Raw genomic sequence first — 21,332 nt, 5'->3', positions numbered from 1 at the left:
TTTTTATTACTTTTTTTTTTACATACTATACTATGACCTTTTTTGATAAACTACACTATTACTTTTTATCACTTTTTTAGACATACTCCACTTTTTCAACATACTATGATTTTTTTTAACATTCTATACTATGATTGTTTGACATATAGTATGACTTTCAATAACTTTACGATATACTATACTATGACATTTTTCATAATTTTGTCATATTATACCATGATTTTTTTTTTTTTAATGTATTTGGACATAGTATACCATGTCTTTTTCAACATACTATGAGTTTTTCATCACTTTTTTGACATACTATACTATAATTTTTCTTCACTTTTTTCGACATACCATACTACGACTTTAATTGCTTTTTTCAACATACTACAGTATGACTGTTTTCAGCATACTTTTTTTGTTGGCACAGTGGTTAAGTGGTTAGCAGGGACTGCAGACTCTGACCCATGGTTCAATTCCCAGTCCGGGCTTGGCTTTTTTGCGTGGAGTTTGCATGTTTTTCCGGACTTTCTTTGACATTCTATACAATTAACTTGTAACAACTTTTTTCGACATACTATGCCTTGTTTTCCAATATACCATAGCGTCACTTTCTTCGACATACTATGACTTTTTTCGATATACTAAACTATGACTTTTATCCGTCATACTATTCTATGACTAATTTCCGACCTTTTTTTGATATTACACTGTAACTTTTTCATGACTTTTTTTTCGACAAACTATACTATGATTATTTTTTGTATTACTTTTTATATAATTTTTTCGAAATGCTATAAGATTACTTTTTTTTTACCATTAATACTATGACAATTTTGAACATACTATTTCTGGTACAGGATATACAATCCTCTATTCCAGACTCTAAAAAAAAAACACAAAACAAACAAATTACTGACAAGCTTTATAATTATACATTACACTTTTTGACAGGCAAAATGCATCCAACCTATTCTTAAAAGAATTAATAGAAGGGGAACGCACAACTTCTTCTGGAAGCTCATTTCATGATTTTACCGCACTGAGTGTGAAACTGTTCTTTCTCTTTTCAGACAGGCATGTAAAGTTGTATAGTTTTAATACTATACTGACGTTTTTATCACTTTTTTCTGCAAACTATAGTATGACTTTTTTTGATATACTATACTATGATTGTCACCTTTCAACATGCTATAATATCATGTTGATCGGCTCCGATACTGCCTAAAACACTGGTATCAGTAAGTACTGGAGTTTATGCACCGAACCGATACCACGTAATGAAGCGCTAAAGAAAAAATACGTTAAAGTAGCTTATTTATGTTCTTTTTCCATTATAACTGACTGTCAAACTCCATAATAAAAGAACGTTCTGTGGCATTCATGTTTCACAAAGAGTTTAACCTGAGCCAGACCGACAACAAAGATAGAAATAATATCACATCCATACAGGGATAGTAGTATACAGTTCTTAAAACATAATAAAATATATGACACACTGGTATCGGATCGGTACTCGGTATTGGCCGATACGCAAGTTCAAGTATCGGAATCGCGAAGCAAAAAATGGTATCGGACCATCTCTAGTTTATACAATAACGTGTTACTTTTTGTATGGATCATACTATGGTTTTCACCTTAAATTGTTATAAACAAATCATTATTTGAAAATACATTAAGCAGTATCTTGGTGACACACATTGTGTCAAGGCAATTAACTAAAAATCAGATACTGCTGGGATTACAAGACAGGCGCTTTAACCACTAAGCCACAGCGCCTCCTATAATCTAGAAGACTAGATGTGTAAAAACATTACATACATACAACTCTACTTTGCAAATATTTCTGAGAAGGAACATGGATTTAACACATTTGTTAAACCTGTTAAACCCTTTTCGTGAAAAACGCTGAATGCAAACACAACTTGTGTTTGTTAACAAGACAATTCCACAGGGCACATTTCACTTCTTTTTTTTTGTCGGGGCTGTAGCCCAGGTGCACACCAAGCATTCCGTGATCGCGTACCAGCCCCAACCCTCCTCCACGCAGTTGCTAGTAGCAAAGGAGGACACGAAGGATTAAAAAAAAAAAAACATGATGGGACTCTTCAGAAGAGGTAATTATCTTGGCTCGATTTTCTGCGCCCGAAACGTCGCCGGACGACGACATTTTATAAACATAGCCATACTGAGAAATACAGAGAGAGTTTTGTGGAGCTGAAAGGCTTAATTAGCCTTTCTTTTGATAACTGTTAGTCGTGTCCATCTGGAGATGCTAGGTAACAAGTTACGTGCAGGTCATTCACACGGCCTAGGAGGAGTTCGAAAAAGTTGGTTTTGCACATGTTGCAAACAAAATCTTGGCGGAAATGGGTGTGGCCTAAATCAGGTGATTCAGCTTGATTAAAGGAACATGTGGATATAAGGTTTTCTAGTGTGCGATGTGTAATGTGGGAGTTAAAGGCAAAAACACGTTTGACGTCATTATAGCGCTACCAAATGGTCCACAAGTGTAATTTTTGGTAGGCCACGGTATCAGAAATAGGGCACACGCACAACAGGGTTTCTGCTATGTACACCGCGCAACACTCCTTCAGCTGTTTATGAAAAGTCATAAAGTCGTAATTACACGACTCTGCAGAGCCGTCTGCTCTACTGAACTCAAGCGAACTGTCATCCGCTTTCTCTCTCCTTAGGGTGAGCAACTGGAACAGTGACAGGACATCATCACTCGCGAAGTCATGACAATCACATAAACAACAGGGCGAGTACACTTGTCATTCAATCTTAGTCAAAGTGACAAAGAGCGACGAAAGCCGCGACATGAAATCCACACTCACGCAGGTCCGGTGAAATATTACAGCTACAGTTCGTTGTAAAATAGCGTTGGGCACACTGACTTTGATGAATTTACTGTTTATCAGACCCCGGATGAGACAAGAAGCTAACGTTAGCGAACGCTGCGGTGACGGTCCCTCGTGCTGTTGACTCCCCGCTACAGGACACGCTGTATTCCTCTGACACGCTGTATTAACGTTTAACCGTTTTCCAGGTTAGTGGGGATGCATACAGCTCAAAACTAACATGAAAAACGTAGCTAGTAATGTTCACTCAGCGTTTTGTTGTTAAACTGTGTGTAAAATGAGCGGTGAAGGTAAATCACACTACGGTATCGTCTATTTGCTGGATGTTTTCAAGGTAACGGTCGATAGCTAACATTAGCAGATAAGCCCATACTTTTTGACGTTGAGATTATATATAATATTTATATAAAAACACTTAGCTGTCTGACATTTCCCTCTGGAAACCGGTTGCCCCCCAAGTTTGCTAACTATTAAAGTGTGCATGTCTGGATGTTTAAAGTCAAATCTGTGTAAATTAAGGTACGAGGTTAGGAAAGAGGAAGTGCAAGAGTGTCAGTGTGAAGCCTAAACTAACATCAACTTAGCAGTTTAGCTACCCAATAACTTGACTAAAAACAAACAAACAATATAGGTCTGGATGGCATTAAATCAAATCAATACATGTACATTAACAGAAGGTAAAACAGCTTTGCTTAGACGCTGTTGCTATGCTATTGCTAGCCCAGTTGGCTACATTACCACAGAAATAAATCCTCTGTTAGCTGGCAGTTCCATCATTGTGGGAAAGCCAGGCTGGGAGAATAGTGGTTCTGAGGTCAAATGATGCAGTCTCTGTTGTGCTGCATCAGTTGCTGAGTTTCTGTGTTGGGCTACATTCAGTAGGCCATGCTTTAACAAAGATGATCTGGACCCTTGCTAAGAGATGCAATAAAGTTGTTTATTCTCCTTCTGGAGTAGAGAAAGAGCCAGAGAATAACAGCAGTTGTTGCTTTTATAGGGATGGTGTTGTCACGGCACTTCACACTTAAGGGAGACGGAGTTGGGTGGCTGTTCCTTGTGACAGCAGAACAGCTGCCATTTTGGAGAGTGCTGAGGTTGCATGGATTGGCTGAATTGTTTGTTTCATTTGACAAAAAGTCCAATTACAGTTGCAAAAATGAACATGGCAATCTTTGGAGTTCATACTACAATTCTATTATTATTACTACTACATCTCACATAACCTTAAGAGGCTTCATTCAATTTTAGACTGTTTAAACCTGACTGAAGTTCTATGCTCTCCTTCCAGACTAGAGCTCCACTTCACACTGCTTAACAGTTTCCCTCCTGTGTGGGTTATCATGTGTCTATGTAATCCCCCTTTCTCTTTAAAAGCTTTTTTACATACTGAGCAGCTAAATGGTTTCTCTCCAGTGTGGATTCTCATGTGTGCCTGTAAATGTCCACTCACTCTAAAAGCTTTCTTACATACTGAGCAGCTAAATGGTTTCTCTCCTGTGTGGATCCTCATGTGTTTCTGTAAACTTCCACTCTCTGTAAAAGCTCTCTTACAGACTGAACAGCTAAACGGTTTCTCTCCTGTGTGGATTCTCATGTGTGCCTGTAAATTTCCACTCACTGTAAAAGCTTTCTTACAGACCGAGCAGCTAAACGGTTTTTCTCCTGTGTGGATTCTCATGTGTGCCTGTAAATACTCGCTCAGTTTAAAAGCTTTCTTACAGAGTGAGCACCTAAATGGTTTCGCTCCTGTGTGGGTTCTCGTGTGTTTATGTAAATGTCCCCTCTGTTTAAAAGCTTTCTTACAGAGTGAGCAGCTAAATGGTCTCTTTCCTGTATGAGATCTCATGTGTTGCTTCAGATGTCCACTGGTGCCAAATCTTTTCTCATGCTCTTTCTCACCAGTAGTACATCTTGAATCACTGACAAGGACTTCATCATTATTCATAGAGTTCAAACCTGACCAAGGTTCTCTGGTCTCTTTCCAATCAGCACTGTCATCAGTCTCAGGTTCAGAAGAGTCTCCAGTCTCATCATCAGCATCTGGTTGTAAATGTGTATCTGGATCTGAGTTCATGGCTGGTTCTGGTCCTCCACAGTCCTCTCCATCAGCTTCTGTTTTCATCTGTTCAGTTTTTCTTTGATTAAGCCGTGAGAACTGATGTTTCTCTTCATCATCCTCACTCTTCACAGGGACGGGAGTGAATGGGAACTTGGTGATATTCACCTCCTCCAGCCCTTGAAGATGCTCTGGGTTCTGACTGATCCGGAGTTCCTCCTGTTCCTCTTTAATGTGGGGGGGCTGTGTGTCCTCCTGGTCCAGACTGGACCTCCACTCCAGATGTTCTTCACCAACAATCACTTTCTTGACATCTGAAGGTAAAGCTGAAACACAAACAGCCATTGATGTATATCTTAACAATACTTTGCAATTGGCTACATTCACTCCAATAAGGACACAGGTTCATGATGACTTCATCTGCTTTACCCCAGGTCCCCAACGTCTGAGCACAACTCTTCTTGCTGCTGAGTTTGTCACCTAAAGCTAGTACACTTCCACTCCAAAAAAAAAAAATCAAACCCCCCACCCTGCTCTCCAACCAGCTGTAAAAGTTTTGTCAGTATGTCTGAGAAACTTACAGAGTTGGAAAATAGGAGAACTCTACTGCACCAGATCACAGAGGATGAGGCCCTGCTATTGCACAGTTAATAATGTGCAAAATAAAGTCAATTGCACATTAGCTACGGCAAATGCTACAGCTCATGTTTCTGCCTCTATACAGTGGGGCAAAAAAGTATTTAGTCAGCCACCAACTGTGCAAGTTCTCCCACTTAAAAAGATGAGAGAGGCCTGTAATTTTCATATAGGTACACTTCAACTAAGAGACAAAATGAGAAGAAAAAAAATCCAGAAAATCACATTATAGGATTTTTAATGAATTTATTTGCAAATTATGGTGGAAAATAAGTATTTGGTCAATAACAAAAGTTAAACTTAATACTTTGTTATATACCCTTTGTTGGCAATGACAGAGGTCAAGCGTTTTCTGTAAGTCTTCACAAGGTTTTCACACACTGTTGCTGGTATTTTGGCCCATTCCTCCATGCAGATCTCCTCTAGAGCCGTGATGTTTTGGGGCTGTCGCTGAGCAACACGGACTTTCAACTCCCTCCAAAGATTTTCTATGGGGTTGAGATCTGGAGACTGGCTAGGCCACTCCAGGACCTTGAAATGCTTCTTACGAAGCCACTCCTTCGTTGCCCAGGCGGTGTGTTTGGGATCATTGTCATGCTGAAAGACCCCAGCCACGTTTCATCTTCAATGCCCTTGCTGATGGAAGGAGGTTTTCACTCAAAATCTCACGATACATGGCCCCATTCATTCTTTCCTTTACACGGATCAGTCGTCCTGGTCCCTTTGCAGAAAAACAGCCCCAAAGCATGATGTTTCCACCCCCATGCTTCACAGTAGGTATGGTGTTCTTTGGATGCAACTCAGCATTCTTTCCCCTCCAAACACGACGAGTTGAGTTTTTACCAAAAAGTTCTATTTTAGTTTCATCTGACCATATGACATTCTCCCAATCCTCTTCTGGATCATCCAAATGCTCTCTAGCAAATTCCAGACGGGCCTGGACATGTATTGGCTTAAGCAGGGGGACACGTCTGGCAATGTAGGATTTGAGTCCCTGGCGGCGTAGTGTGTTCCTGATGGTAGCCTTTGTTACTTTGGTCCCAGCACTCTGCAGGTCATTCACTAGGTCCCCCTGTGTGGTTCTGAGATTTTTGTGATCATTTTGACCCTATGGGGTGAGATCTTGCGTGGAGCCCCGGATCGAGGGAGATTATTAGTGGTCTTGTATGTCTTCCATTTCCTTATAATTGCTCCCACAGTTGATTTCTTCACACCAAGCTGCTTACCTATTGCAGATTCAGTCTTCCCAGCCTGGTGCAGGTCTACAATTTTGTTTCTGGTGTCCTTTGACAGCTCTTTGGTCTTGGCCATAGTGGAGTTTGGAGTGTGACTGTTTGAGGTTGTGGACATGTGTCTTTTATACTGATAACAAGTTCAAACAGGTGCCATTAATACAGGTAACGAGTGGAGGACAGAGGAGCCTCTTAAAGAAGAAGTTACAGGTCTGTGAGAGCCAGAAATCTTGCTTGTTTGTAGGTGACCAAATACTTATTTTCCCGAGGAATTTGCAAATAAATTCATTAAAAATCCTACAATGTGATTTTCTGGATTTTGTTTTCTCATTTTGTCTCTCATAGTTGAAGTGTACCTATGATGAAAATTGCAGGCCTCTCTCATCTTTTTAAGTGGGAGAACTTGCACAATTGGTGGCTGACTAAATACTTTTTTGCCCCATTGTACCTGCCTTGGATACCACTATTCCAGGATCTGACGCTGCTCCTGTCCCGGCCCTATTGATACTGAAGGAATTATTATTTTGCGCAATTAATCACCTTTTGGGGGGATCTGCCCATACTCAAAAACTCACGTAAATTTGCACACGCATCAGGCAAGGTACAATTTTTGTAGGTTTCGTAAATAGGCATGCAGAAATGGCTCGCTAGCGCCCGCTAGCCCGTGCAGTATGTTTAATGTAGACTTATGAAATTTGGTACGCATATGTGTCAAGACGTACAAAAAAGCCTGGACAACAGGAAGTCCGCCATTTTGAATTGAAAGTTCGAAATCAGCATTTTTTTTGCTATTTCCACACATCATACTTAAACGAACTCCTCGAGAGTTTTCATCCAATCGACTTCAAATTTGGTCCGTGCCATCTTAAAGTGGACAAATTATGCTTTTCCGTATGTTCAAATAATGAGGTAACCATATTGTAGACAAACCCCCGTTCAGATTTCCTGTTGTAAACGCTTCTGTTTCAACAGCTTTTTCTATTCTCGGCTAGGTGTTAAGTAACACTTAGCCAAACTTCTCCGATTGGTCATTGGGTCCAGGTAGGCAGGACTGGAGTGTTTTTATTTTTTTTAAGATAGTGCAGTATTAACATTGTCACATGTAGCTACATGCTAACAGCAGTAAAATATGTCATCTTGGCTGCCCATGTTGTTAAATTCTCCCCAATGACGGTAGAAAGTTGTGCATCATTCCATTACAATCTAACATTAGCATAGTGCTAACTATTAAATAGCTGCATGCTAATGCCAAATAACTGTAATCTTGGCAGCCAATGCTGGTCAATATCGGGTCACATTACTGCCGAGACATGTCCAGTTCTGTGTTATTTGGTTTAGAAGCCTTTATTTGTGATTTTTCACGGTACAAAGTCCTGCTATATAGTACTTGGTTGCAGTAGCTCCAGTTGCTATAGGTAAAACAAAACTGGAGTGCAGCGGCGATTCCAGGAAACACACTGGCTAGGGCTGAAACGATTCCTCGAATAACTCGAATAATTCGATTACAAAAAAATCCTTGAAGCAAAATTCTTTGCCTCGAAGCTTCGTTAAATCAATGTAATTAAGGTTGTACGGCTCACTGTGTTTCCGCACAGAGGATAATTACTAGCGCACACAACAGGTTGACGCTTCTGTGGACACAAGACATATACCTGTAAAATAGTAAACCCAGCGTGATACAGCTGTAATGTTAGTATAGCCATGGAAGCAGCAAACAAATGAACGTGATCAATGGAGATATATTCAACTCGACCTAAGTTGCGTGACCAGAGACGTAACAAACCCTGGGTAAATATTGGAGATGTATTTGAAAGATGGAGACAGCTTAGAGCCCAAAAGGAAGCTAATTTCCCCCTGAACAGGCAAGCATTAGCTTCAGGCTAATTTATTACGGCTACAAGGGATGGGCATTTTTTGTCATTTCAACATTCGTGAACTCACATTGAATTATATAGCTAGAGTACCCGAGTTGGTTACTCACAAAAACAATTGAGACACAGCCAGTAAAGTGATCCCAACTGGACCTGCCATGCTAACCCTACTAACTGCTAACATTCTAGGAGGACCAGGTAAGTCACAATAAGGAAAATAAAGTTGAATCTAATCTAGCCTAATCGATGAACGAGGAAGTTGTTGTATCTTAAGTGTGCATTGTCCAATCTGCCTGAAATTTCTCATGATTGACAGGGCCCAGTCTTGAGGATATCTACATGTCATAGCATCCCCTGGTGCAAACAGGAAATAAGCCTTATACAGCATTTCCCACAGGTTGAGAATCTACTCTGTGGTCGTGGGTGGCGCAGGATGTGACGGCGCAGCGCATGATGGCTGGGTTATGTCATAAACTAGTCAAATGATGGTTTATGAACTATTTATTGAAAACAATGACTAGGCTACATAACATTAACAGACCATTTCGAAATAACTATTTGCATATTAAACATAGACTAAAAGATGATACAGATGAAGTGTAGCCTTTGATGTGCTTTGTCAATTAAATCTGGTTGGTTGGTCAAATGTATTGGTTCAGCAGATAAAATACCTGATTACCTGATGCCCGAATAGCCTATTGTGGAAATTAACCTTAATACTATGATCCATACAAAAAGTGACACGTTATTAAAAATCTTAACACTGTCGTCTCCTAATTCCTGTTAAATCATATAAGACTAAGGCTATCTAATGTTAATTTGTTTTGTTAGCTCAATGTTTTAATCCTTGTTTTGGGGATCGTAAACACACTGTTTTGTAGGCTACTATACATGTCCTTGTTGCATTCATTAAGATCTAATCTGAAAATTCAAACAACTCGAAGTTAGTAACTTAAAACTCTTACAGCCATAAAATATGGGGTTTTATTCGGGCTCAAGTCCATAAATACAGTAACTGGATTCAGGCACGAAGAACTGAAGGCTATGTTAGCAACGATTAGCGGTTAGCTCCATTAAAAAGATATGGAGTGGAGGAGACTGCCGCAGACAGGGGTAACACCCAGACTGATAAATGACGTTCATGTAGCTTACTATGAAAATCCAAAAGTGATGGTCACGGCATGTCTACGTTTTTTTTTTAATACAGTTAACCCCACGGCAAGACCACCATCAGCAAGTTCTATATGATATTATAATATATCAGTTATAGGGATCCATTATAAGGGCTCTAATATCTTAAAACGCAATCGTAGCTCTTTCTGCCTCCGCAGAAAGAGCTACTGAGGCTATGTGGCCCTCCTCTCTCTCGTGCTGCTCAGCACTAAACAGTACCTGGCAGAGGGCCAACGTCAATAGCTTGAGGCAGTCTTTTCTGAAACAGTACAGACTCAGCAGTAAAAGAAGAAGAATCAGCAAGACCAGAATTACTGAGTCAACAAGAAGTACAGTCCGAGATATCAACTTACATCATGTCATGGCAACGACGTGAGAGGACGCTGGCGCTGTTTATTCGCTGCTTCTCCGTCTGCTATTCTCTTGTGTTCCTGTTTGTTTGTGTTCGCTGTACCCGTACTACACACCGTCAGGCTGCACAGAAAACCCGGACTGGACTACAGTGCTTTCTGCACTTCACATACACTTAATCATACTCTCCAAATTTGGCACTTTTTGCAAATCCACTCACTGTCCCCCCTCAACTGCAATACCCCCACACCCCACCGACCACACACACTGCTAACCGGGACAACCTCAGATCTCTCCAGCCTGCCCTCATCCCACCACCCTCTCACCATGCCAACTTTGCCCTCCTCAACACCCGATCGCTCAACAATAAAGCCCCTGCCCTCCATGAACTAATCCTCGACAACACTCTGGACTTCCTCCTGCTCACCGAAACCTGGCAACAACCCAACGACTTCTTCTCCCTCAACCAAGCATCCCCCCCTGGCTACAACTACATCTGCAAACCCCACCCCTCCAGCCGTGGAGGTGGCCTCGCTGTTATCTTCAATCAGAACTTTCGGATCACAGAACTCACCCTCCCCTCAGTATCATCGTTTGAATATCTCGCCTTCAAAGCTCTTTCCTCCATCACAGTCATCCTCATTTACCGGCCACCTAAACCAAATCCCTCCTTCCTCTCTGATTTTACTGAACTCCTCACACTAGCCTCATCTCTCTCTCCACATCTGCTGCTACTCGGTGATTTAAACATCTTGCAACACTTGCAAGCTCTCATCAGAATTCACCATTTTACTGGATAACTTCTCTCTCACCCAACATGTCACATTCCCCACCCATGAAAAAAGGACACATCCTCGACCTGGTCTGCTCCACAAACCAACCAGTGCTCGACCTCCATCCATGCCTCTTTCCCCTCTCTGATCACAAACTGATACGTTTCACCATCCCTTCTCCAACCCCACGCCCCCGCCTCCTCAGAGAAATCACCTTCCGCAACCTCAAATCTATCGATCCCCACCATCTCTCTGACCTGCTCTCCACCTGGACTCAACCCTCACCTCACCGGATGACCTCACAAACCACCTCAACTCCACCCTGTCTACCTCCCTCAACACCCTGGCCCCCATTAAAACAAAAAACGTCACTTTTAACACCTCTTCACCCTGGTACACACCTGCACTCCGGAAAATGAAACAAACTGGCCGCCAACTTGAACGTCTGACAATAAAATCATCTCTCACAGTCCACCATGAAGCCTACAAATTCCACCTCACTGCCTACAAAGACGCCCTCATTGCTGCTAAATCTGCCTACCTCTCCACCATCCTCACCAACCCGTCAAAACCCCAGAACCCTTTTCTCCACAATGAACAACCTCATCAAGCCTCGGACCAACACCCTCCCTACCTCTACTCCGGATCTCTGCAACTCATTCCTCCACTTCTTTGCTGACAAAATCAATATAATTTACAAATCTCTATCCCCTGTATCTGACCTCCCAGGATCTACTCCAGCACCTACCACAACCCCTCTTCTCCCCATCCCTCCTGACCTCCCGACCCCTCCTCCACACTGCCTCCTCTCCCAGTTTGACCTGGTCACTCAACGACCTCCTCACTTTTGCTGACACCGGTTCCCTCAACATCCTTATCCTCCTCGACTTGAGTGCAGCCTTCGATACCGTGAGCCATAACAATCTGCTCACCAGACTAAAAGACCTCGGTATCGAAGGTACTGTACTCAGCTGGCTCCACTCCTACCTTATCAACAGATCCCACTTCATCTCTCTCCATAATCATACCTCTGCCACAGTCACACAAGGTGTTCCCCAAGGCTCCGTACTCGGCCCCCTCCTCTTCATCATCTACATCCTCCCTCTTGGTCAGATACTCTGCCACTTCAACCTCGACTTCCACTGTTACGCCGATGACACCCAGATCTACCTCAGCACCAAATCCCCTCACAATCCTCCCCTCTCCCACATCAACTCCTGTCTGTCAGCTATTAAAACCTGGATGCAACACAACTTCCTCAAACTCAACAGCGATAAAACAGAATTCCTCCTCATAGGCTCCAAACCCACCCTCACCATCGACGGCACCATTGTCTCCCCATCTCCCCAGGCCCGTAACCTTAAAGTGATCTTTGACTCCACCCTCTTCCTTGAGCCCCACATCCGTCATGTCATTAAAACCTCCTCCTTTCACCTCCGCAACATCGCCAAAATCAGACCCTCTCTCATATCCCCTGCTGCTGAAAGACTCATTCACACCTTCATCTCCTCCCGACTGGACTAGTGCAACTCACTTCTACTCGGCATCAGCTCCACCAACATCAACCGACTCCAACTGGTCCAGAACTCAGCCGCCCGACTCATTACCCGCTCCAAATCCTGGCACCACATCACTCTAGTCCTAAAACAACTCCACTGGCTTCCTATCTCCCACCGGATCATCTACAAAATCCTGGTCCTCACCTACAAAGCCCTCCACCATCTGGCCCCCTCATACCTCACTGACCTCTCCCCGTACCAACCCTCACGGTCCCTCAGATCCACCTCAGCTGGTCTCCTCTGCATCCAAAAGTCCAACCTCCGCAGTTTTGGGGACAGAGCATTCTCCAGGGCAGCTCCCAGGCTCTGGAACTCCCTCCCCCAAGAGATCCACACCTCTGAGTCCCTCACCATCTTCCCATCTCTTCACCACTGCCTATCCCTAGCCCCACGCCCCTCCCCTTTTCATCTGTGCCTGAATCTTGTTTGTCTCCATTATCTATACCCTGTAAAGTGACTTTGAGTTCGTGAAAAGTGCTATATAAATTCAATTTATTATTATTATTAGTCCATCCCTCTGTATGCTCACCCTATAAAAACTGTGAAATCCTTTGTCTTCGACACATTCTCTCAGACTGCGTGCACTCTGTTAGACTGTCTCCTACTTGCAAGAAGAATAAAGAAACGTAGATAACTCCAGTGTGTCAGACAATCTTAATTCCCAGCTTCATCACCGAACACCAAAGAGATTTTCCACAACACGCTGCCCCCTATACATTAGTCACGCCTCCTTTCATATCTAATGACCCGTTTCTCTTAGACTCTCGTAGGTATCATCATTTTGAAAAGGACGATATTCCGACTAAGCTGTGTACATGGCTAATGAAAGAGAATATTCCATTAATATTCCAGTTTACATATAGCCATGCAAAATATGATTTTTCCATAGGTATCCACCGGTGGCGGATTTGTTCGACCGTGCCAACACAGCATCGTTCTTTCATTCCTTCAACCAGCTTCTTGAAAAGGTTGACAGAGTAGCTGTGTTTCTCCTTATCATTTGGGCATGCATCTCTACCTGAACCATAGCAACGCACAGAGCTGACGTACGGCGTAAACTATGGTAAAAACACAGATTTTAACGCATATTCCAAATGCACTGTATACATGTCCAAAGAATGCTTCTAAAACCCAAATTATACCGGCATATCCCACTTCTTAATCGGAAATGTGATATTTGGAAAAAGGCCTTATTCGGAATGTAAACGAACTGATGGAACTTAGTAGAGAGTTACCTTTTCATTGGTGACGGTTTGCTCCGCCCACTATGTTACGTACATTTGCAATACACTATTTCCAACACCGCAGACTCCACCATGTGCACTGTGTCCGACAGTTGCACACACGCACGGGCGCATGGAGCAGCCTCCGCCAGTAACCCAGACCGGCAAGGCCTGTCCAACTCTGCTTGCAGCTTTAATTTCTTCTGAAATTGTCCTTCCTTCTTTAAAAATGATGGATTTCACCACAGTAACAGGATAATATATTACATTCGGTGATGAATACCTCAACGAAATGACTGCCTGTCATTTCATATGGCGATAACAATATCACAATATAGCATGTTTTGTTCTTTGTTTTGTTTTTTTAAACATTGTTTTGACGATATATATCACCCAGCCCTACTCGGCATACCCATCGACAACTGACATGGAGTGTTTAGGTCTGAACCCCACCAGACAGTCCCCTTTAACTGAAATGTTTTGTCAAGAAGATTCTGTTTGCATTGGAAACAAACTATTTACAGTTAAGATATATAGAAAATAGCGTAAATTAATATATATAATAATATTAAATTCCAATAATGCAGAGTTCATAAATATTTCTACTAATTCCTAATTAGCAGATCCTATGTTAACTAAAGTGGTAACAATGGGAATTAGGGTTAGGACCTGATTTAGGAAAAAGTAATTACAGATGAAGAGTTGCTATGTCGATGTGTCATCCTAACTTAAGATAGGAAAAGTGTATTACACAGGCATTCTAACTTCCCAAAATCTTAAATAAACTAACTTTGGAATAACCGTTGAACTATCCTCTTTTTCTGCTAAGTGCATGGCTCTCACAACCAAATGCTAACTGGCGCTCACAACAACCAAGTGTTACCAGAGTAGCGCAAGTTAAGAGCGAGAATGCCAGGTGCGTTAAATGAGTGAGTGGTTGAGCAAGGAGACTAGAGCGAGCGTCAGCAGTGTCGGTGTGAGAGTAAGCGTACGAGTGAATTCACTGTGAGGAAAGTGAGAGGAGTAAGAAAATAAGTTGTAAAGCAAGCCTGCAGTCAATAATATCTGCTCTTCATTCTGCCACTCTGATGCTACAAAACAGACGTTAAAGGCAACATGTCACGCTAGTTAACACTAACGGCGTTTTTGTCATTTAACAGCAATTTACTGGTGAAAGAAGTTATTATTGTTAAAGGTTATTGTTGTTACATTTTTAATGAAACATTTAAATTCCCCCCTTTTTGTGCTGATCCGAAAATGTATCGGCGCATATTTACACCAGCAGCGCGACGAGGCGCTGAGCGTCTATTCTGCACGTTTGGAGATTTTTAGGATCGCAGAGAGTTGAAGAATATTCAACTTTGGTTAGAAAGATGTGCTCGTCACTGTCAGTTTGTACCCAGCCGTCCAATCACAGTGGAGGATGGGTGAAGAGACACTTTACAATACTAACCGCAAATATCCTACATGAACAAGTGCTGAAAAACAACAACAGAGGAGAAATGAATACTGTTGGACCATATATCTGTGTTCCCTACCTCCATGCTTCAGCCTTTCCTTCATCCAGAATTAGGGCCAGAGCAAGTACTCTACCTTGTGCCGGCCTATTTGGTGCCGACCGCGGCAACCAATTTGTAGCCGCCGTCATTTTTACTTCTGTGGATATTCCGTTTCTTAGCAACCAGACTCAACAAAGGCGCTTCAGCTAAAGAAAACACTCGCCCAAAAGTGCACTTGTGCTTCCAGCTGGGCGTTTTTCGTAAAAGCGTCTGCCTGTCACCTGAATAATAGGTTTTCTTTTACATAAGACATGTCCACTATGGATTGATGCAACAAAGGCACAAATCAGTGCATACAAGTTCATCAGAATGCAGGAAACAAAGTGTATACGCTCACATGCCCCTTGGTTATGGATTTGTTTTAAATACATTTTAATACACCGTTAACAGTGTTGTGAAAGTGGAAATTTCAGGTATGTATTATTTCGGCTTTTATGTATTTGGTTCATGTATATGTATGTATGTATGCACATGTTTGTTTACTTTATTATGAACCTAAACGCTGTTTTAATAACCAACTTGGCAATAAGCCTGATTCTGATTTATTCACTTTTTCTACAAGAACTGTTTCGGTAACAATGGGATTGTTGCTTCTAGTTTGTGTGTTTCCAGGGAGCACTTAGAGTGTGACACACAGACCGAGTGTGAAGCCAAGGGGGTAAGCTTCTGCTCGGAACGCATAGCTCCTATGGCGCCATTTTGATGCTACCAAGCCATCACCTCCCGTTAGCATTCCATTGACTGCCATTCATTTTGGCGCCACTTTGACAGCGAATAACTTTACATCTGAAGCGTTTAAAGACTATTTGTCCATTGTTTATTTCTAAAGAAACACGACAATGTCTAAAAGGCTCCATTACCTTGTACCTCACGTTATGGCTCCATAGCAGATGTTTCTGTAAAAAAAAGGCTAACGATTGTGTCATAACCACGCGACTTACTGTCGCATAGTAGAGGAATTACCGTATAGTACAGGAGAAGCTCGCAGGCAGTTTCGACTCACATTAGCGGTTTAAGTTTAATTACTAATGTTAACTAGCATTTTAGTTAGCAATAATTAGCCTGTGCCTATGTTATCTCCCTACATATACCTACGCTCTCCATCTCTGCAAGATTGGGAATGATTGAGATTTCTCTTGGCACAGCTACCAGAAGACTTACAACTTTCAGATATGTTGCTCATGTCACATCTACGTCTTCAAGCTCAGTTGGAGGCTGCTCAGTAACGCACGGAAAAGTGCTTCTAATATCCTTCACTGGTCTCCGTCCAGAGCAATGGGATCCGTTGGTCCATTATGTCAATGTGTGAAGCTGGCCGAAGCTGAATGTTATGAACACTGAGATAATAAAGTCAAGTAAGCGATGTTCAATGCGTCCGTTCAGTATAGTTAACGTTAAGAAACAGAGAACAGAATGAAACACGTTCTTGTTGTAACAACATCTAGTAATAACGAGAAAATATTCCAAAACAATACCATCAGAAAATCTCATTTTAACAAGAAACAAGTTTTCAGAGCTCCGGTTTTCTCATGGGGGCAGTCATTTCCAGGTGTGTGTATAAAACATGATGACAAGCAACCCTTTGTTTAAAAAAAACAAAACGTACTTTTCTTTTCCTCTTTTCTTTCCTAAGTGAAAGATGGAACACGTGTTTGTTATTAAGTAACTATTAAGTTGTTGTTATGAAGTTAGTCCTGTGACATGAGGACACTTGAACTGGAAACCATTCACAGCTGATGCCTCACTGATAACCCTACAAACAGATAAATACTTAACGCTGCTTAGACTCTTAATGAATCCTCTTCTGAAACACATTAGCTTCGGGGAGCTAGCTGCGGCTAATATGCTGTGAATGGTTTGGCTAACGTTAGCTTAGCCTCATTAGCACAGCAGTAAAAACAAACCTTCTCCTCGCAGCTTCGTCTCCGGGTTTAAATCCACCTCCAGCTGTTTCCGGTGTCGGTCCATGTCTGAGTAGCAGACTAACTCCTCGGGGGTTTTCTGCCGTTATTTGGATCCCGGCTAACGTCTCCTCTCCGCTGACTGCTCCGGTGTTTAGGTCGGTAACATATGAACGGTAGTCGTCTTCTTCTTCCTCTGTCCATTCCCGGCAGACTAGGCAGTGTTACCGCATTGCTGCCTCCCGCTGGTGATGAGGACAGTCTCCATTAAAGATCCTCCTGGACCTTTATTTTCCTCAACGGCTCCGTGGATTTGACTAAGGAAAAATACAGCAACTTAAAATTGTGAAATGTGTGTTATTCAACTTGAACATCCAAAGTTAAACGAGCATAAGAAGAAATACATAAAAAGTGCAATACTTTTAAAAATAACTTAATATTTTCCTAAATGAAATGACAAAAATATTCTTATTAAAATTATAGTGTATGCCCTTATAAACAGTGACATTCAAGATGGGTGTATTAGGCTATAATAACTATTGATCACGTTACAAAATATACTTTGTAAAACCTCTGTTGTCTGCATGTCTAAAACCCTCTACACTGATACTCACGTGACCGTACACAACACACATGCTACTGCCTAAACAGAATATATTTATACATTTTGGGGACGTCGTTACTAGGTAACAACTAATACATCCATGGGGTAGTGTAATTCAGAGGGCAGATTGTACGTAGATTCAACACAGAACCATACATCAGGCATCAGTGAGAGGGAGAATGGCCCGTCGAGAGACCGTGAGCGGCGTCGGAGCGGCTGTGTGATGAGAGAAAGGCGAGAGGAAAAGAGACCGCCAAGACGACGTGAAGCGAGTTACACGGTGAACAGTGAGAACGGTGGCTTCATGTGTTGTTGATACTGTCAGTAAAGTGAAGGCTGTTACAGCGTGGAGACTGCAGTACACACAGAGAGTCACGTGTAACCCACCCCATATCGGATGGTTGTGTTTAAAACCTTTAAGCAGGGACGATGGGATTGTGTGATCAATATTTGTCATCATAATAGGACATTTTGTACATTCACCCAAGCTCAAGATTTGAACTGAAGCTCAAATATTCCTTCAAATATAACACAAAGTAGTTTCCTGTTTTCACTTATTAATCAGACACAAATAGCTCAGGTTATGCCGCTTTGTTTTAATTGAGTCATTTCTCAATTCTCAACCCTTTTTAGCAGTGGCAAACACTTTGCGTTAATGCCCACTAGGCGGCAGCTGCGCAGCGCTGGTGTCGTTCTTTTCTAAACCGGCTTCAGAGGGAGAAATGGTGAGCATTTAGCTCTGCAAGAAAAGGAAATAATATCCTGAACAGCGATTTATCTCTTTCTTTCTTTCTCTTTCTTTCTTTCTCTCTTTCTATGTGGTGTCTGAAAACATTTATCTGTTGACATAGCTGTACAGTGGGACTGCGTGGCGGACTGTGAGAGAGACAGCGCGGGTACGACGGAGGAGCGGTGTGTTTCCACTCTGCTAGCCGTAGCGGGAGAGAGCGTGGTGGACAGCGGACTGGCCTCTGAACTTCAGGCCTGAGTTTGGATTTCCATTTCTACTATCTCACCGGTAAGGTCCTGTGGATTTGGAGGATCGTGTCGGATACATTTTTTTCCTTTTAGACTGAGCTCAAACAGGTACTGGATTGTGCACAACTAAATTAAAGGGACTATTGCTGCAGCAACACTTAAAATGTAGTTTCTGGCCAGAACATATTTTATTGTCTATTTTGGGGTGGGAATTGGGAGTGCAATATGCCTTGTTGGACATTTGCAATAATACTATTTTCTATTCGCGATTGTGATTAATCGTGCAGCCCTAAAAGAAACATGTTAAAATATACCTGTTCTTAAAGTGGAAGATCTGTACAGTTTGTGCAGGATTGTTGGTCAATTGAAACATTCAGCATTGAAAACGGGCAAACTTCAGTCAACCCATACAACTACTGTTCCTTTTCTCTGAATACCAATGGGGATTTGTCACCACGAGAAGTTGCAGACAAAATGTAAAAATATGGTCAAATATGGTTCTAAAGGAACGATGACAACACAGGCTGTACAAATGTTTAAGAAAGGATGTGAAAATTGACCAAACAGTATCTCTTTAAACATCAGAAAACATCTACCAGAGCCGCATATTTTACATAAGAAGAGCAAACTATAATTCTACATAAATACGAAGAACACAGACACGGTTTTACAGGCAAAGAACGCAGGAGGGAAAACTGGCAAAAAAAGCCGACGCTGTTATGCGTAAATCACAACGCTTATCAATATCACTTCCCCATCAGTCAGGCACAAGATCTGGCCATAATTACACTTTTGCTTTCCATAAACTGTCGTTGCTTTAGCCTATTATTTTATCAGTTGCAACCCTGGCAGTGGGAAGCGATCATGAGAGAAAATATAAAAACAATTCATACCGATGTGTGGCATTGGCAACACACGGCTTAAGAAGCCGACAAATAGCCTATACGTTTTCTGAGCGCACCTCTCTCTCGCCGCGCGCCAAGCTCCACCGGACCTTCTAAGAACGGTGACGCCGTTATCAATCGAGTATTGATTGGTCAGTAGGCGGTGCTTTTACACCTGTTGATCTCTAATCTCCAACATAACCTGCCCCCGAGCAGGTTAGGTGTTCAGCATAAGTTACCATGGCGATTTAACCCGGTAATGAGTGATCCACCGTCGTGATACACAAAACTCTGGGTTGAACCTGAAGTTACCTGGGTAACCCCAAATCTTGCTTCGTAGAACAGGCCTCTGGTGCATGATCTTCACTTTAATTATGTGTCTGGTTTTCACTCTGCATCCTGTTAGTCCATCAGTGGAGTTCTGCCTCCATCTAGTGGCTGAAACAAAGAACAGCACGTTTTCTTCTCCCTTTCTCCCATCTTCACTGCACTGAATCAATTTCAGAGCCAGAGCCAAAAAAAGACAGACTTTACTGTAATAGCTTCTCAATTAAATATGACAAGAAGTAATGTGTACCAGTCAGTTTTGTTGGAGATTCATCATCCCACTCCACACTTCAGCCCTCTGGAAAGGCGTGGACCCAGCTGACGGAGAGCAGCGATCAGAACTGAGCTGGCTTCAGTTCCCTTTCTTCGCACCGTGTCCATCACGTCTCATGCTTTGTCTGCTCTGGCGTTTGTTCTGAATGACTGCATTTCATCATCAGTTATAACATTATCCAGCACTGACAGCAGCCACATCAGTCTGTTGTTTCCGTCCTTCCTAGGCCTGCTGGGGGTTTATTTGTCCGTTGGTTACGCCACCGAGGAAATTGCATCACAAGATGCCCAAAAATGGTGCCGATTAACTGAGAAACATCCATGGCTACATTTATTAAATGCATTGTATTTTACTGTAGGCTGAAGCGAATTATGTAGACCCGGAGAAAGGGAAAGTTCTTTGGGAAAATCCACCTGAAGTTAAAGACTTTAACAAACAGATATGAACAAGAAACTTCCCCAGCTGATTACTGACATTAGAGACGGGGGTTTAGTGAATGATATCCAACGAAGAACAAACGAGACTGACAGCAAAGTTTGTCTCCGATCTGACGCTGAGGTGCAGGAGAAAGCAGGTGTACAGTATAAAGCAGAGGCTGATAGCTGACGACTTGCAGCTGGACTCCTAACTCCCTCACAGCTGGCTCCACTCCTGCAATCAAACACACAGACACCAGCACAGGGGAGGAGAGAAACACAGAGGCTGCATCTCACTCCTTACATAGCATCCCTGGTTCCTCCACTTTCCTTCATTCCTTCCATCTTAGTCCATCTTACCGAGGAAGCACAGGAGAGACGGGATGGAATGAGACGCCGTTTCCCCTGATGCGTTACGTGAATTCGTCAGCAGGATGGGCAGAGTTAGCAACAGAGTTAGCAACGGCTTTCAGCTGCACGGCTTCCAGGAAGGCTGCTCTCGTGTTTCTCAGTTATAGCTCCTCGGAGATCCCTCCTTGATCCTCGGGGAAGGAATAAAACTTTGTGTCGGCCTTCATCAAGGAGGGGCCCAGAACAACTTCCGGTTCAACCGAGGACCGAGAAGCTATCAAATAAGAGAAGTGAGATCCAGCTAGAGGCAGCTGG

General features: G+C 42.4%; 2 protein-coding genes across 2 annotated transcripts in view; one reads left to right on the top strand and one right to left on the bottom strand.

The window, feature by feature from the left end:
- The window catches only part of LOC144512820 (uncharacterized), a 289,800-nt gene that overhangs the window by 195,756 nt on the left and 72,712 nt on the right, over nucleotides 1-21,332 (top strand). The window lies entirely within an intron of this gene.
- LOC144512825 (uncharacterized) lies at nucleotides 795-17,367 on the bottom strand. Its single transcript, XM_078243774.1, has 2 exons — nucleotides 17,187-17,367; nucleotides 795-5,231 (listed from the first exon to the last, which is right to left on the bottom strand). Exons 1-2 carry the CDS (start codon nucleotides 17,248-17,250, stop codon nucleotides 4,084-4,086), a joined length of 1,212 nt encoding a protein of 403 aa, XP_078099900.1. The 5' UTR covers nucleotides 17,251-17,367; the 3' UTR covers nucleotides 795-4,083.

Source organism: Sander vitreus, chromosome 24 (genome assembly GCF_031162955.1).
Source record: "Sander vitreus isolate 19-12246 chromosome 24, sanVit1, whole genome shotgun sequence".
NCBI classification, from domain to species: domain Eukaryota; kingdom Metazoa; phylum Chordata; class Actinopteri; order Perciformes; family Percidae; genus Sander; species Sander vitreus.
This window is presented reverse-complemented; position numbering and strand designations above follow the sequence as displayed.